Source organism: Vicugna pacos, chromosome 3 (genome assembly GCF_048564905.1).
Source record: "Vicugna pacos chromosome 3, VicPac4, whole genome shotgun sequence".
NCBI classification, from domain to species: domain Eukaryota; kingdom Metazoa; phylum Chordata; class Mammalia; order Artiodactyla; family Camelidae; genus Vicugna; species Vicugna pacos.
In genome coordinates, this window is record NC_132989.1 from 32,895,962 (window position 1) to 32,913,128 (window position 17,167).

Below are 17,167 nucleotides of genomic sequence, written 5' to 3' on the forward strand. Positions count from 1 at the left end.
AATGACATCATAATACAGATATCAAAATATTTAAAAGACAGAGCTGTGATATAAAAGATAAATGCTGTTTTAACACATTCTATAGATCTAATAACTAACTATGAAGTGGCAGTTTGTCAACAGATATACAACCGTTGTCATGTGATATGAAATAGCTGTGATTTCTCTTGGTGACAAAGTCAGAGGTACTGATCATGCCACCGAGGCTCTCTGCATAGCTCAATGAAAGACTGTGAAAATAAAGGTGTGGTTTTTTTTCTTCCCATCTTAAAATCACAGATCCCATAAATCCCATCCTTGGACCCCTTGGGGTCTGTGGCGCCCGGGGTAAAAACACGTGGGCCACGTGACACAGGCTTGGTGGGCCGTGACAAGGTGGTGTTAGGCTCAGTGAGAGGGGGAGCCACTGGGGAATTTTAAGCAAGGGAAGTGGCATGATCATGCTGCTTCATATATAGAAACTGGATTCTAGGATAACGGGAGTATAACAGTGAGGCGACTTACATGGTTCAGGTGAGAGATGAGGGTGACCTGGAAAAGAGTAGAGGCCCTCGAGAGACAGAGATGGGAACACGTTCAAGATGTGTTCCAGAAGGACTTCCAGGACCTGCTGACGCATTGGAAAGAGGGGGCAGGGTCTGGGGGAGGGGAGAGTAAGGCTGGGGCAGAGGTGTTTACACCAGGTGCTGGCATGGGCCCTACTGGTGTGGGACCACCTGGGAGAGAAGTCAGTTTGTGGGAGAGTCAGGGTGGTGGCGGAGAATCCAGTGTTCCATCATGGACCTTGTGAAGTCTGGGATGTTTATCACACAAATGGAGAGAGCCCTAGTAAGCAGCAGACACACCAGCCTGGAGCGCAGGAGAGAGCTGGGCAGAAAGGTGATGTGTCTACTTTGAGGTCAAACCTGATGGCTTTTTTTTTTAACTGAAGTATAGTCAGTTACAATGTGTCAGTTTCTGATGTACAGCACAGTGTCTCAGTCATACATTTACATACATACATTTGTTTTCATATTCTCTTTCATTATAGGTTACAAGATATTGAGTAGAGTTCCCTGAACCTGATGTTTTGAACAGAAGTGGGAACTTAAGGCAACTAGAGAGGGTCCTTCACCACTCCTCTCGAAGCTGCACCTTCCCTCCTCCGTTGAGGGAGACCCCCCATTTTCCACTCCCCCAGCGAGGTGACAACTTGATAAAAGTCACACAGCATGAGGGGAACCAGGAGGGGGCCCCGTCCTGTCTCCTGCTTCCAAGCCCGTGTTTCATCCCTACGCAGTGCGCTCCTCCAACCGTATCCATCGTAGGAACAAACAAAGATGAGGGTCAAGGTTTTATGTGGCACAAAAGCAAGCTGAAGAAAGGAGGGGAAAGAACAGTAGGCTGGAGATTTCAAATACTGGCTCCTCCACCAGGCAACCTTGAACAAGCCACTTAATATCCTAATTCAAAATGGGAATAATAACACCACCTATTAAATTTAATAAAAATATCTTGCACATAAAAAAGCACTCAGTACATTTTTTCGGTTGAACTTGGGTTGTGTAATTTTTAAATGGACATTTGGTATTGTCTTTTTCTCATACATTTCAAGGTAATTTTTGCCTAGAAAAGAAAAGATAGTAATTGTGACTAAAACAGTCCAAAGGACCTTGAATAATGTACTGGATTTCTCATGCTACTTCCATGACCTATGGAAAAAGAGCTGGTATCCCATGATTATTTACATCTTAGGAAAAGAAGCTTGAATAGAAACTCCAGGTTTTTCACCTTGCAGCAAGAAAGCACTGTGTAGATATTTCTCTTGGGGACCTAAAAGGAGCAGTAACATAAGGAATGCTCTCTCTATCCAGAAGGCTAAAAGCAGTGAACTTCAAAACTTGATGTTTGCCTGCCAGCAAAGTTTCTCCTTACCACTTGATTTAATCAGTCTAACCGATATTGTAGATCATTTCCGGTGGGGGCTCCTGGCATCTCGGGTGCTTATTCATTCATTTTCATTAAGCATTTACTATGTTCTAGCGCTGTTCTTGGACTGAGGCATACAAAATGAAGTCCTGCCAGCATGGAGTGCCCACTGAAGTAGGGAGCAAGAAATAAACAAGTAATCAAAACAACAGATACACAGCATCATTTCAGAAAGTGTCATGTGCCCTGTAGAAAATACAGCCAGGTGATGTTCACAGGTACAAGGAGGGTTTTCAGTGAGAAGGTGCCATCTGAGCTGAGACCTAGATGATAGGGAGGAACCAACTGTGCAAGAACGCAGGCAAAGCCTGTTCCCCATATAGGAACAGCCACATATCAAGTTGGAAACGAAGGAGGAGAAGTCATAAGAGACATACAGGGGAAGGCAGGGTTGAGGTCAGGTCTTCTTGTAGTCCCAGGTAAAGAGTTTGGACTTTAACCATTGGAGAGTTTTAAGCAAAGGAATATGTGACCTGATTTATATATTTACGAGGTCCCTCTGACTGCTGTTTTGGAACTAGACTAGAGTGGGAGCAAGGAGGCTGTTGCCTCCCAAGGAGGAGGTGATGGTGGCTCAGGGATGGTGGCAGTGGAAATGGAAAGAGAGATGCACAGATTCCAGGTGTACATTGAAGGTTGTGCTGACCAGACTTCTGGAAAGGCTAGATGTGCAGGGTAAGACACAGAAAGGAAACAGGTTGACTGAGCGACTAGGTGGTTAGTGTTGTCATTTACTGATATGGAACCTTGCAGAAAAGATTGTGAGGTCAGTGCTAAATCAAGAGTTCTGTTTTGGACAGATTAAGTTTCAGTTGTCTATTAGTCATGTAAGCAGAGCTGTTGAGTGGGCCATAGAATGTGCACATCTGGAGCTTTGGAGAGAGGCCGAGGCTGGAGATTGGCATTTAGGGTCACAAGCGAATCATCTGTGAAGTTTCTGTTTGAGGTGCGTTGCTTCCAGCCTGGTTTGAGGGACACCTGGAGCGAGCATCCCCGTGGTTCCCCTGGAGTCAGAATTTCCTTCTGAGCAACTTCAGCTATTCTGGAAATTCACTGACAGACTATAGAGTTCGGGGATTAAAAACATTGGTGGGAGTGTAATTGTTTTTGTTCTCTGCTGTTTCAAGTTAGCTGAAATGCATGATTTTCAGGTTTTGTCTTCAAATCATGCAAAGGACCTGTCACCTGTTTTCTGATCTTCACATTGCCCCTTTCACATTGCAGCTCTCCAGGCAAGCAAGACAGCTTGGTGTAGGCTGTGCTGGGCTTCGAGAATAAGCCCCACCCCAGGCATTTGACAAGCGCTGGGTGAATAACTGCCAAGTGTCAGATTAACAGGAGACACTCAGGCAGATAAACCCAAGTGAGCAAACGTTGTGAGACCATGCCTTCTTTTTCCTTTTTTTCCCACAGCATAGATTTGTTATGGTTTTATCAGTTATTATCCCTTCTATCGGTTTCTGTCATTCTTGTGATGGTTTCTCATTAAGGAGATTCATGGAGAAGGTTGTAATCGATCAGAGCTATTAGCCACCAGAGTGTAATCTGGTTCTAGCACAGACTGATCTGCACAATGTCCTGTCTACCTTGAGGCTTTAAGCCGATTAACTCAGAGTCTGGGAGGCAGGATCTAATGTCCTGTAGCACTGCACCCCCTTCACCCCTACCCACCAGTAAGGGAGTTAACAAATTGACATTGTAATTAGAATTGAACCCACAGCTAACCCACCTTGAAAGTAACCACCCGCGCCTGGCTCACCTTGGATGTACGTTTACAGCCAGTGAATGATGCTGTGTTGCTGGGAGTAGATTAATGTTGCTTTAATTCCCCCTGCTGCCTCGGGCCCCCCTCTGCTGGTTGGAGGTTTCTGTTTTGTTTAGTTGCTTGCTTGCTTGGTTGGTTGATTGGGTTTTGTACCTATTTCCAACAGTAGATCAATCTCATGGTTCACCAACAAGTTAGTAATTGGAATGAGATCGCCACATAAAAAGGCAGCTCGCTGCCAGGGCTTTCAATAGCACCGTCTCTGTCTGCTTTATGTCTCTGATGGGATCAGAGAACAAAATGAGGAAGGTGCCCTGGGCCGCCCACAGATCCCCCGGCAGCCATATGGGTGGGCCTGCCAGGTGAAAGACGCCAAGGAAATTAGTCACTCGATCACTGACATCAGCTTTTAAAATACAGCTAACCACCAAGGAGAAGCTGAAGACTAAGGTTAAACTAAAGACTCTTCAGGAATGATATTTTAGCTGCAAAAGCTGTCCACGAGCGGCAGGATGAATAAATTGGTATTTCGCACCAGGGGAAGCATGACAGTAAATATTCCTTCTTGCACTGATAAAAACGGTTAAGGTACAGTCCTCCTCCTCCCCCTCCTTCACCCCCCACTTTTTTTTTTTTTAACTAAGAGTAATGATATAATAGAGCAGTTAGGAGCACAGTCTTCGGAGCTAAGCTACACGGATCAAAGCCAAGGCCAAACTTCCACAAGTGATTTAACTTCTTTGTGCCTCAGTTTCCCTGTGTATAAAATGGTGGCGAGGATAATAGTACCTCTTTCAAAGATTATTGATGAGCAGATCAGTAACCACACGCAGTAGATAAGATGGTGCTAAGCATAGTGTAAGGTCTGAGCAAACATAAGCTGCTGTCATTCCTTCACCCGTGTCAGCGCTGACCGTGCTAGGGGCCAGTGATACAAAGGTAAGGGCACCGCAGGTCAAGGGGGAAGATGGACCTGCAGACACAGCTGCTGTTCCACCTCAGCCCGCTCTTTTCTGAATGTTTGGGACATAAGGACGCTACTACGGAGTAGGTATAGTACTCCATGTGTGACAAGTATAACTGGTAAGGGAGGCGGAAGACACACAAGAGCAAGGATGGAACTGAACAACTGAGACCAGCCGTTTGTCTATGATGAATTAAGCTAAAATGCATGATAATGAAGCTGAGATTAAACACCCAGAAACTGGACCTCACTGTGATTTTAGGAAAGGAATTTACACAGAACAGAACAGCAGCCTAAGAATATTTTATAAAATTACCATGATAACATCCTGGCCAGTCAACCATTCAGTTACCTGATGTACCAATAAAACAGCAGGACTTACCATACCCCACCTAGCTGAAAATTTACAAAATATCTAGTGTGTGCCTGTGCAGCCCCCACACACACACAAATGCCATTTGGTGCAGAAAGAAAATGTAAGTATGGAAAGCATGGAACAGAGGAGTGAGGTTGGTTCGAATGTCACCTCTAATACCCACTTGCTATCTACCCTTAGGTGAGTTACTGAACTCCACTCCCCAGTATCTGCATCTGTAAAACTGGGGTAAGGTAGCATCTGCCTCACAGGGTTACAGTGAAGAGTCAATGAGACATTGCACAATAAACTCCAAGTTTCTAGCTCTGGCTTGCCACAGCCTCGGCTCAGTATAGTTTATTTTATTGCTGTAGTTTGCTACTCACTAGCTGGACACCTCCCTCCCCCAACTCCCTCCTCTCTCCCTCCTTCTTTCTGTCTGGATGTTTTGTACATAACTAATAGCTACATATATATTTACAGAGGCAATCCATGTTCATTTTAGAAAAACGAGAAAATACACACGAAAAGGAAAAAATTAAAGACCATTCTGATTCCACCACCGAGAGTAATGACTATTTTGCTATATACCCTCTGGCCTCGTCTGTGTAAATCCACAGCATCTGTGCAAATGTAAATGACCATGTGTATACAAATACATCACTACAGACAGGGTCATACTGTTCATTCTGTCTAGCAGAACTCCTTCCTGCTCAGCAGTATATCATGTCAGTAAATATAAAATGTACATTATCATTTGAAATGACTTTATGGTAGCTTGTTTTAATAAAATGTACATTATCATTTGAAATGACCTTATGGTAGTTTGTTTTAAGTAAATTCCATAACATATTTAGACAATCCCCTATTGATGGAAATTTGAGGTGAAATCTACTTGTTTTCTGTTAGAAACTCCGTGTGTATAAATATCCTGTATCAACCTACGTGGCTACGTTGGCAGAGGTTCTTCCCAAGGCACAGGGCAATTTTTTTCTCAGCACCAGATATTGCCCCATCTTATTCATGGCACCTGATTTGTGTAAGAGATGAACAATACTTAGCGTTCTGAAGAAGTCACAGATTTTAACATCATAGAACCTGTTGGAAGAACTTCATATCTAAATATGAATATGACGCAGCAGCAAACAACCCAAAGAACAAACTGAGCCAAAAAAATATGTGTAGTGTTAATAAGGTGTGGAATCCAGGTATTGTGTGATCACAGACGTGTGAAATGGCCTGGAAGTATCTGAGGAATACAGAAGATCAAAGAACAATTAGAAAAGAGGAGACTAGGGAACAAGCATAGTAATTTCTGGTTTGCCCCTGCAATTTAGTTCACATCAGACAGCTCAGTAGGGATCCGTCTTTCCCTCCTTCCATTCCGAGTCTTTCGTGGAGAAATGTTAGGGGCCATGTAGATATGTAAAGTGCTAAGTTTTTTTTTTTTTAAGAGGCTTTTCTTTGTTCCTTTTATTTATTTTTATTTTTTAACTTTTCATTCTTATTTTTCATTGAAGTCTAGTTGATTTACAATTAGTTTCATGTGTACAGCAAAGTGATAGTTATACATATACATATGTATATATATATATATATATATGCATATATTTTTGGATTCTTTCCCACTACAGCTCATTATGAGAAATTGAATATAGTTCCCTGTGCTATACAGTAGGTCCTTGTTGTTTATCTGTTTTATATATAGTAATGTATATCTGTTAATCCCTAACTCCTAATCTGTCCCTCGGGCATGCTAAGCATGTGCTCTGCACTGAGCTATTATCCTCCCCCTGCTAAGTTAGTTTTAATAAAATGTATTCAGAATTCTCAAGGGACAGAAACTGAGGTCAGCTTGTCACTGCACATCTGTCGCGTATTAACTGAGAACCTACTGTGTTCCACCAAGTCGGGGCACAGGGAAAAGTGGGCCAGGCTCCCAGATCTGCTTCCAGGGAAAATCTAAACTGCCAAGGGAGTCAGGGTGCTGCAAGGTCAGCACCCTTATTTAAGAATCTGGGTTTCTGAATTCTTGCAATTTTAGTTTTCAAATACTTTACTGCTAGGACATCTGAACAAGAGAGAGCCCGAGCCTCTTCTCAGTGTCACTTGGTTTATCTGCTGAGCCTCTGTAAAATTAGGATAAAAATGCCTGGTTTCTACTCTCCGTTTCTTAGCGATATTAAGCAAGAAAATGTTAATTAGTAAGAGCTCTTTGAATCTCTTTGAAGCTGCCGAGATGTCTGACATAGCGTGACTACACGTAGCAGGGTTAATATTGTTTTGCACTTGATCGTTCTGGTATTTATATTAAAGTTGTATAATACTGTGTTTAACATTCATGGGCTGGTTGGCTTCCCATTATTTATTTTTCAATATTTGTTCGGGTCCATTTTTGAGCTGGGTTGACTTCTTTCAGCATCACAGCCCATTTTTAAGGTGGGCTATCATTGGAAAGTGGTATGTTAGGGTTCCAGGTCATTTACTATTTGCCTCAGGCACACAGTCAAGGAAGGGCACCTCCCAGAAAACTGTCTTCTGTGCCTCTGACCTCCCATCCCTTGTGCTCACTCCTGAAGGCTTTGGCTGGCCCTTGCACAGCTCTTTCCTCAGCTGGCTTGCCCTCTTTGCATCTCTTCTGTCTCTTGTGCCTGCCCTTGAGCATGGCCTTCCGTCTCTCTCCAGTCAGATCCACCTACTCTTGTCCACCATGTCATGGCCCCTTCCCTCCCACAATAGTTTTGTGGGAATTGCTACTCTGGCCCCTCAGGGCATCTGCCCAGCAGCCCATAGCGCTCCCACTTGGGGACAAGCACACAGTCCCCGGGATGAGATGGAAGACGGCCAACCAGTGTCTCTCCCACCTCACCCCATCACCTGTGTGTGACCTCATTCTTTCCCTGGGCTCCTTGGCCTCTGTCATTATTACATGGGATAGTGAGATGAGAATACCAAATTATTTGGGCGCACGTTTCTGCTATAATCCAAGAAAACAGCACCAGACCTCATTACCAGTAAGCACTGACACCAATATGTAAGTATGACGTCTCCTGGCTCACGGAAAACATTTCAGCAGACGTTCAGCAATTCCCCAAGTGGGAGGACAACAACCTGTTCCCTGTCCTGCAGGAATTCTCATCTCTAGTCTCTCAAAAAGCACAACGTTTTCCCACCCTTCTGGGAGCTGGTTCAGTCAAGATGGCAGCGCAATTAAGATGTCAGAGTCACTTCCAAGTAGGAGGTTCAGGTCCTAAAACATAAGGGAGGGAGCATCACAGAGTTCATGGGGGGTGCGGGCAAGACGACGGTCAGGCTCAACGACTGACCCACACGACCCAGCAAAGCTCTTACACTCATGGTTAGCGATTATTACAAAAAGGGATGCCAGTTAAAAGCAACAGAGGGAAGCGGGGCATTGGACAACGTCCTGGAGAAACTAGCCACAAGCTCCCAGATGCGCCCTCCCAATAAAGCCACACAGATGTGCTTGCTTTTTCCAGCAACAGTCTGTGACATCCGTCAAGCTGATCAATCAGGGGCACTCACCCGAGCCTTGGTGTCCAGGGATGACTGGGGTCAGTCACACAGGCATTCGTGCCACGTGACTGGCCTCAGCTACTCAGGCCCCAGCCCTGACAGCAAACCGAGGCGTTCCGCGTCAATCACACTGTTGGCATGAACTAGCTGCGACGCTGGTACCACGGGCCCGAGGCCTCGGGCATACAGAAGACGCTTAGCAGGCAGACTGTTACAAGGACTCAGAGCTCAGCTCTTAGAAGCTCATCTTAAAAACAGGGCCTCCTTGGGAATGTGCTGGATTTGCGCACCCGGGCCTGCTGAGCTAACCTGCCCCCGCACACATCCCCAGGGTCAAGGCACTGGAAGGCTCTGGCCACGGGACAGCTCTTCCTGCACCTGAGCTGTCACCTTCCAAAAATAACATCGTCTCTGCCCGCCACACAGGGTCACTGTGGTTCGCAATAATAACCACCGAACTCTTTTCAAAACCAGCAGGCCATCTACAGCAAGGATGCTTTTATTATTTTTTGTTGTTATTATCATCATCATAAACACTATTATTTAGGGGTTGGGACATGGGCATGACGCCTTAATACTTCCTTGTGATCTCAGAACAGGTCAGAAGCACCTTTTCCCAGATTCTGAAGACAAAGACAACCTCAGGGTAGCGTGTCCCCACGCCTCCCTGGCATTTAACCTTGTCCTTGCTTTTCTCTCTCTCCCTTCCCCTGGCAGTGGCTCAGAAACCCAGGCCCCCAGCACGAGAAGCGGACTCTGTTCGGAGACATGGTGTGCTTCTTGTTCATAACTCCGCTGGCCACCATCTCGGGCTGGCTCTGCCTGCGGGGCGCCGTGGACCACCTGCACTTTAGCAGTCGGCTCGAAGCCGTCGGACTGATTGCACTCACTGTTGCACTCTTCACTATTTACCTCTTTTGGACACTAGTAAGTATGGCCCAGGGCCCGGGGGTTCAGGGTAGCTGGAGCGGCAGCCCCACGGCCTGCACAGCCGCCCCTCTTGTCTGTAGCACATCTCACCTGCCCGGTAGCAGACAGACCTGCAGATGCTGGCAAGAGTGTGTGGTTTGGTTTACTACTGCCTGTGAGTGTGTGAGTGTGAGTGTGAGAGTGTGAGAGTGTGTGTGTGTGTGTGTGTGTGTGTGTGTGTGTGTGTGTGTGTGTGCTGCTGGGAAGAGCAGATGAGGTAAAGAAAAAGCCCGCCCTTCTGTGAGTTCACTAAAGACATACACCCTGGACGCCTCTCTCCTCTACTAGCCTGGGACTCCATCTGTTAGAGGCCCTGGCGATTCCTTTCTCTCATTTACACACCTCACTTTTGCTGGGATCGGAGGGTGTGACAAATGATGTGCTTGGCCCCCGTGGCTGTCACTGCCTGCACGGATCACGAATCCTCCTGCTGGTCATTTCCCTCTTTCGTCCTGACTCCGCCCCAAGTCTTTGTTGGACGTGGAGCTTCACTTCACCTGCTGATTATTCTGCATTGGGATATTGACTGCACTGCCCATAAAAACACTCATTTATCTAGCTGAGAAGCTGCCACCAAAGAAAAACCGTTTCCCAATAAGTGCTCCTGCTGTATATGAGGAAAAATGTTAAACACCTCTGGGGTTTTTTGTGTGTAACTTCAAGACTGCTTGGGCACCAGTTAGCAGCACCCACAAAGTGCAGCATTTGCTCTCTCCTGGTGTCGCCCTTTGAGACCTGCAGGGAGGAACGTCGCGTTCCTCCAGAATGTTTTCAGACGCCAGGCCCCTGCTTCCTGGCATGACTCTCCGTGGCTGCTCATCTCTAATCTGAGCACGTTCCATTGTTATTCAATAGGCATTTCCTGTCTAGACTGTACATTCCCATATCCCACAGCACGGTGTCTGCACGTGGAAGCTTCCAGTGCTCACACTTGCTTCCTTGCTCTGTCTCCCAGCCCTGTGCCAACAGCTGCCATTCCTGCCACGCTGAGCACAACCCCCTGCTCATCTCATTTCCCTCTCGTTCAGCTCTGTGCCTCCTGTCAGGTCAGAGTGTTCAGACCGTAAGTGGGGGGACACACTTCAATCTCCGTAAGAGGGGCTTGACTTAAGCCTTGGTAAATAAGGAGCATTCCAATGTTTGCAAATTTTATCTGAGTCCTTTGATTAGACATTCTGTCCACAGCCTAATGAAGCCCCCAAGCAAAGCTATTACTGCCTCCTTTAAACATCTATGCTTCCAAAGTGTGTCCTGATTCATTGTGAATCAAGCAATGAGGCTGACTCAGAAGTCACAAGGACACTGTGATGGGAAGAGGGTTATAAATAAGAAATTAAATTGTCTGTTTACCACTGTCTAACTCCTTGTCAGCTGTACCACCTTGGGAAAGTCATTTCACTTCTCTGAGCCTCAGTGTCCTCATCTGTAAAGTGGGGATGATAGTAATATCCATCCTACCAATGTCCCCTGGCCTTAAGACACTTAAGTGAAAGCGTACATGGAAGGCACTTTGGAAAGTCTTAAGTCTAAGTTTTTACCATTTTATTTTTAGAGGTTTGCTAGTCTATGATTTTTCTTAAAAGAGTTCCTAAGATGAAGGATGGGTAGAGATGTAGGCTTAAATGCTAGACTTTCAAACCAACTTAAGGCCTTTTTGAAAACCTGCTTTGTAAAGTATACACTTACTTAACAAGAAAGAAGAAAAGAGGTGGGCAGGCAGAAGGAAGAAAAGGGAAAAAGAGATTACCTAGAGGAAAATGGATGCGATCCTGTTTCATCTCAGGTGAAAGGAAGGTTTGGATGCAGAAGTTACCTGGAATGGCTCTTTCAGGGGACTGTTAATATACTTCATTCCCAAAATGTTTCCAAGAGGCAGTGGTGCTGGTAAAAAACACGTGCATTCAGAATCTAAAAGCTCTGTATTTAAAGCCAAGATTTAGCATCCTGATAGCTGTGTAACTTCAAATGGGTACCTAACCTCTCTGGTCATCTTTCTCCTTATGCAAAAATTTGAGGAAACAATTGCTAACCCCTGAGTCAATGGTATATCGTGGGGCTGGGGTGGGATAACTTGAACAGACATCAGAGCACCTGGCACAGGCACGGGTTTTCTTCCTCTGGCTGCTGTGCCCCGCCCCTCGCACTGCCCGCCAGCCCTCTCTGTAAAATGCAGAGCAGCTGGAGGGAAAGAAAGGCGTCTCTCTCCTTTGGTGTGAAAAACACAGAGCGGCCACAGCTCAGCAATAGGTTATTGAATCTAGACTAACTCCTTCCCAGATAAATGCTGTACTGAGCAGCCCTGGCAAGAGCCGTAATTCAGAAGCTGACAGCACTTGGAAACTGCCCTCCGGCAGAAACCCATTGTAAACAAGCTGTCAAGCTTAAGGAGAATATGCTGTGAAATGTCTTAGATAAACAAACACAGTGTCAGTCCAGCCCTGCTCCTCGGAGGAGCCTTCCTGGAAGGGGCTCGCTGGGTGCTGTCAAGTGGGATGCGCACCCGCGCTGCTGGCCTGGAGCTGCCTTTGGAGCTCCTGGCCTCCACCGGGGCTCAGGCTTGATGCAAACTCAGGGGAACCTTCTGGAACCTGCTGTGCAGAAACGCAAGTGTCTGGGACCTAGGAGGCCAAGGCCAAGGCCTTGGCCACTTCCAGCCTGAGAGCTCAGGGGAGAGGTGCCCCAGAAGCATCACTTTTCACATCACAGACCATTTGAAGTTCACAAACAGACAGAGGAGAGTTAGATGAGAACTGAGTCCCAATAAAGCATTTAGAAAGTGCCCACAGTGGGACTCATATTAGCCTAGTGTCACGGTGCCCACAAGCAGTTACCCACAGGAGGTCCTGCCATCCCCCGCATCGCCAAAACAGCCAGTGCCCAAAACAGAAGCCTGTTATATCACAGAACGAAATGAATGAATGATCAGCTCCTCTGGCTGACTCCCAGTCCCATGGGGTAATCATTCAAACTCTCTTTACGAAGGGGGAAGCTCCAATAGAACAAGGCTCACTGAGACGATGGTGTAGACACACCCTGAGGGTGTTGAGTGTGAGCCCATGTGACTGATTTACTCCCACACAGCCCTCTTCTCCACGGTGCAATCACAGATTGCTGAGCGGGGCCACTTTGGGGAAGACAACTTTCAAAGCCCTGGCCCCCCAGTACGCTTCGGTCTCACCATAAACTCCCAAGAGAAAGGGCAGAATCAAAATACATAACGAGAAGATTTCCCAAAGCCTGACGTGACTTGACAGCAAATCTTCGGCCACAGCCTGTCACCTCAGGGAGAGGTGGATGCTAACATACTCTGGCCCGCTTTGTGCCATGCACGTGACCACAACTCTGTACAGACCTTGCCCGTGATGAGAGGTTAATAAATATCCTTTAGATGAAGAAATGAAGACAATTCAAGAAACCCATCCCATACGGCGTGTTAGTTTTAGAAGGGTGGACCTGTGCTTTCTTCCTCCTCTCTCCTTAAAACCTCAGAAATTTAAGAATTCCTAAATGAAGTTCCCAATGTTACTACTGCCATAGCTTCTTTGTGGTGTATGTTTTTAATTTCTTCCTCACTGCCTCTTTATTTCTCTAAATCAAACTTCCTTTATTTCTCTTCTGTTCCACTGGGGGAAGGAGTGGCTTGGAGCTCCGAGGCTGGAGCCAGGCCTACCCAGGGCGATTGCAAACCCATCATCCTTCTGCACTGCACCTACCTTCCTTTATGTTCCCCGATGCAGCGTCATCTTCATGTGATGCTTTCTTCTTATTGATTGAATTTGCCTGCACAATGTGGTGGTGAACAGCAGTTAAGACAGATTAACGCGCAGCAAGATTTCGTTCGTTTGTCTGAACAAGCAGGCCGATTTTTGTACTTCCCAGCCAGGGAACCAGGAGACCTGCTAAGTCGTTGACTCCCCGCGTTCCTTGAAGCCGAGCTTCTCCCTCCCGCTTGAGTGTACATGCGAATCACCTGCGGATCTTGTTAAACTGCACGCTCTGATCCCGTAGATCTGGGCGGCGCCCACGATTCCGACATTCTAACAAGCTCCCAGGTGGTGCAGCCTCCACGGCCACACTGAAAGCAAGGCTTCAAAAAGGGATACAGCCCAACCTCTCTTCCCTCCCCTTCTCTCCCCCCAGTTCCCCGTATCTAGGAAGGAGCGCCACAAAATTACCTTGTTTTCCATACTCGGCACTAACACGTGACAGTGACTGTGCTAAGTGCTTTTTGTGCATGCTCTCTGCCATCATTATTCACATTTTACAAACGAGGAAACAGACTTGGAGGAGGCAAACCACCCTCCCAAAGTCACGGAGCCGCTAAGAGGAGGACGCGGCTCCAGCCAGGTGTGCCTGCCCGGAGCCGTGGGCTGCTCCCTGCGTGGTGGTTCCGCCTACTGACCGAGCATGCGCAGCTCTTCAACATCCCGGGCGCAGGGGCTTCGGATTTCAAATCCAGCTTTCCTGGAATATTTCCAGATACCAGACTTCTCGCACTGCCACAGCTCTTCATGAGTGCTCGCCTGTGTCCTACCTCTTCCCTGCGCTCAGCCCTGAGCAGCACGCTTTCCAGCCTGCCTCTAATAGTCATGAGTATCACCAAGCAGCAGCAGGACAGAATAGGTACGAGAGAATCAAGCTTAAAAAAAGAAAAGAAAAGGGGAAAACCTCTGATCCACTTTGGCATGTTCAGAGCCTTTTGGAGAAAAGCACGTCTGTGTAAGTTTAAAAGCTTGTGTTTTCATACTCAAATCTCTCTGGCACTCGGCCTGTGGCATCTGCTTTCTAGCCTCAGAAATTTGAGTGAGTGGCCTTGGATTCCATGATCCTGCCATAAAGATGAACAAGCCCTTTCTGATCAAGGGCCTGCATTCCCCTCTACTTCTGGAAACACTGAGCTCAAACCATTGGGTCAGCCCACTCTTTGGCCAGTGTGGACCCTGTACTAGGGTCAACGTGACCCACCCACCTCAGGTGGTTAAACAGTCCATTATGGGATAATTTGTCACCCTAAGGTCATGGGCACCTTCCTCCCCAGCACTCACCCAGTCATCTGGCTGCACTAGAACTGCACTCCATTTTTAAAGGCAGTTTGTACATCTTCACAAGTTAAAGCTCTGAATTTCCTGGGCAGTGCATCAATGAGTTGTGGCAGCTTTCTCAAGAAAGAAAGAAAGAAAGAAAGAAAGAACCCACAGATGTAAGCGTCTCATTCCAGTATACTTACACAAGAAGCAAGCAATTTGGGGACACAGTTATGTCACAACTGATGATGAATCTACTGCTCGTACTGTTGTGAATTATGTAAGTGAGGCCTGAGTCTAAAGCAGCGTTGCAATTAGAAAGCACAGGATATTTTATTCACTCGTCCACTCACTCAGCAAACTTAACTGAGCAACTTCCTAAGTGCCAGACACTGTGACAGGTGCAGGGCACACAAACATGAATACAACATAAGCCCTGCCCTCAAGATGCTGCTGGTGCAGGGAGAGAGAGGAGCAAATGAAGTGATGTACAGGGCTCTGATGCCAAGCTGTGGTATGCACAGGTGCTGTGGCTCAGGAAGAATTCATCAGGGGAGCTGGTGCCCCTGCCGAGGCTCCCCCACTGGAAGCCATGCAAGGCTGGAGCTGGAGGCAATGGGGATCAACCACAGGGACTGCCAAGTACAGTTGTGCAGGTTGTGCATGGCACAATTGGAAAGGAGCCCTTCCTATCACAGTCCATGTGAATAGGGTCCTTTGAGTTGTGCAGTGTCCAACCTGCAGAGCAGTGCATGAAGCCCCAGCAACCTTCTATGTAACATCAGAGAGAAATCTGACAATGAGAAAGGAACGTTGCCCAGCCCCTCAACTTCCTGCTACAGCAGTTTCTCCAGGGGCTCTCGCCCCACGGTGCTGCTGTTTGGAGCTGTTTTAAATGACGTTTGTTGCTTGGAGTGATTATCACCTTCCGTTTACCTGAAACCTTCCCTTATTTTTCCTCTCCTAACCCCAGGTGTCCTTTAGGTACCACTGTCGATTGTACAACGAATGGCGTCGGACCAATCAGAGGGTGATTCTCCTCATTCCAAAGTCTGTCAACGTACCTTCCAACCAGCAGTCCTTGCTGGGCCTCCACTCTGTCAAGAGGAACTCAAAGGAGACAATTGTTTGAAATCTGTGTGGTTGGTTGGTTGATTCGTTGTTTGGGGTTTGGAAGTTTCTGCACTGGGGCTCTGTACTGAGCCATCCCCAAACCCGTCCTCAAGCCCGTGGGTCGAAGAACATCCAGAGCCATGTTATCCCATCGCCCTGAGCAACGGACTCCACCTGAAGGACGCAAGTGCTGGTTGACTTCAAATGATGGATGCTGCAATCATATATTTGCTAAGCTGCCAAACATGTATTTAGCAGATACTGTATGGAATTTTCTCAACACCTCTTTAACATATGAGGAAGGTTGTCCTGCTAAGGATGCAATTCAATTCTTCCTCTTTTATTACTATTTCAAATATATATATATATATAAAATTTAGATAATAATCAAAATTGAAAAGCCAATGTTAAAAGTGGTTTCATGGTTTGGATGGGTTTTGTTTGGGCTCGTTGGTTGCTTCCCAGTTTCTACTGTAGATTCTTTGGGTCATTTGATAGCTTGAGTGGTCTTTTCCATGTCCCTTACTCAAGAGGACAGCAGAACAACTGCAGAACAAGTCATATTTGAAGGATGTTTTGTACTAAACTTCATTTAATTATTCAGTTTTTAAAGGGAAAAAAAAGCGTAGCAACTCTCCTCACAGTGAGCTGTTTATTTAAATTTCATTAAGGGGGAAAAAAATTATGGTGAGAAGCACGCTCCTTTCAACCTGTTTGGTACTGACAAGCTGATAGAAGCTATTTTCTAATAATAAATATCCAGTGTGTGAAAGACAAACTGCATTGATTGCAATACTTTTTTTTTTTATCGTAAAACCTGTGAAGTTGCCCAAAGTAGATCTGAAGAGGGGGAGGAGGAAAATGTTGGTGTTCGTACTCCCATTTCATTTAGTGCATGTCTTAACTCTGCATTCGCAATGACTCGGAGGATCATTAGACATTTCTAGGAAACCCTGGACCTGTTTTGCATATCAATTAGCATTCCCATTGCTCTGTTGAATTTCTAGCTTGACAGGTAGATGTGGCCAAAAAAAAAAAAAGCCTGTCCTCGGAGTCTAAGACCCCTTTGTCTGATGGTCAAGAAAAAGAGCCCCATGCAGTGCCTTCCCTCAACCATGAGCTAATTCTGTCACAGGCTGAAATAGGCTTTTTCTGAGGGCTCCATGTCCTTCTTCTATCCATCGCCGTGGAAAGGATCTAGACTGCACCCTGCGCTTGTGTGTCCACTGGAGCCAGGGAACAGATGTGTCATCTAAGGAGAGCACTCGCTCGGGCCAGCACTCAGTCTCCCCTCCACCCACCCACCCACTCGCCCTGGAGAGAAGGCGGAGTCCAGCTTTGAGGAGTGCTCAAAATATGGATTTCTAAAACGTGACCCATATCGGGACTATCACTCCAGCGTCTGCCTTATGCTCCGGAAAGTGCAAAGGAACAGGCAGTGAGGAGGGTAATGATTTTTGTCTGCAGATTGA

At 46.4% G+C, this 17,167-nt stretch overlaps 1 protein-coding gene across 2 annotated transcripts in view; it reads left to right on the top strand.

The window, feature by feature from the left end:
• MARCHF3 (membrane associated ring-CH-type finger 3) overlaps positions 1–16,474 on the top strand; it is a 131,563-nt gene extending 115,089 nt beyond the window's left edge. For both annotated transcript variants that reach the window (XM_006213885.2, XM_031673114.2), the window contains 2 exons: positions 9,307–9,516; positions 15,556–16,474. In XM_006213885.2, coding sequence (XP_006213947.1) covers positions 9,307–9,516; positions 15,556–15,714 — 369 coding nt within the window. In that variant the 3' untranslated portion in view covers positions 15,715–16,474. The remainder of the gene's footprint in view (positions 1–9,306; positions 9,517–15,555) is intronic.
• Positions 16,475–17,167: the final 693 nt, after the last annotated feature.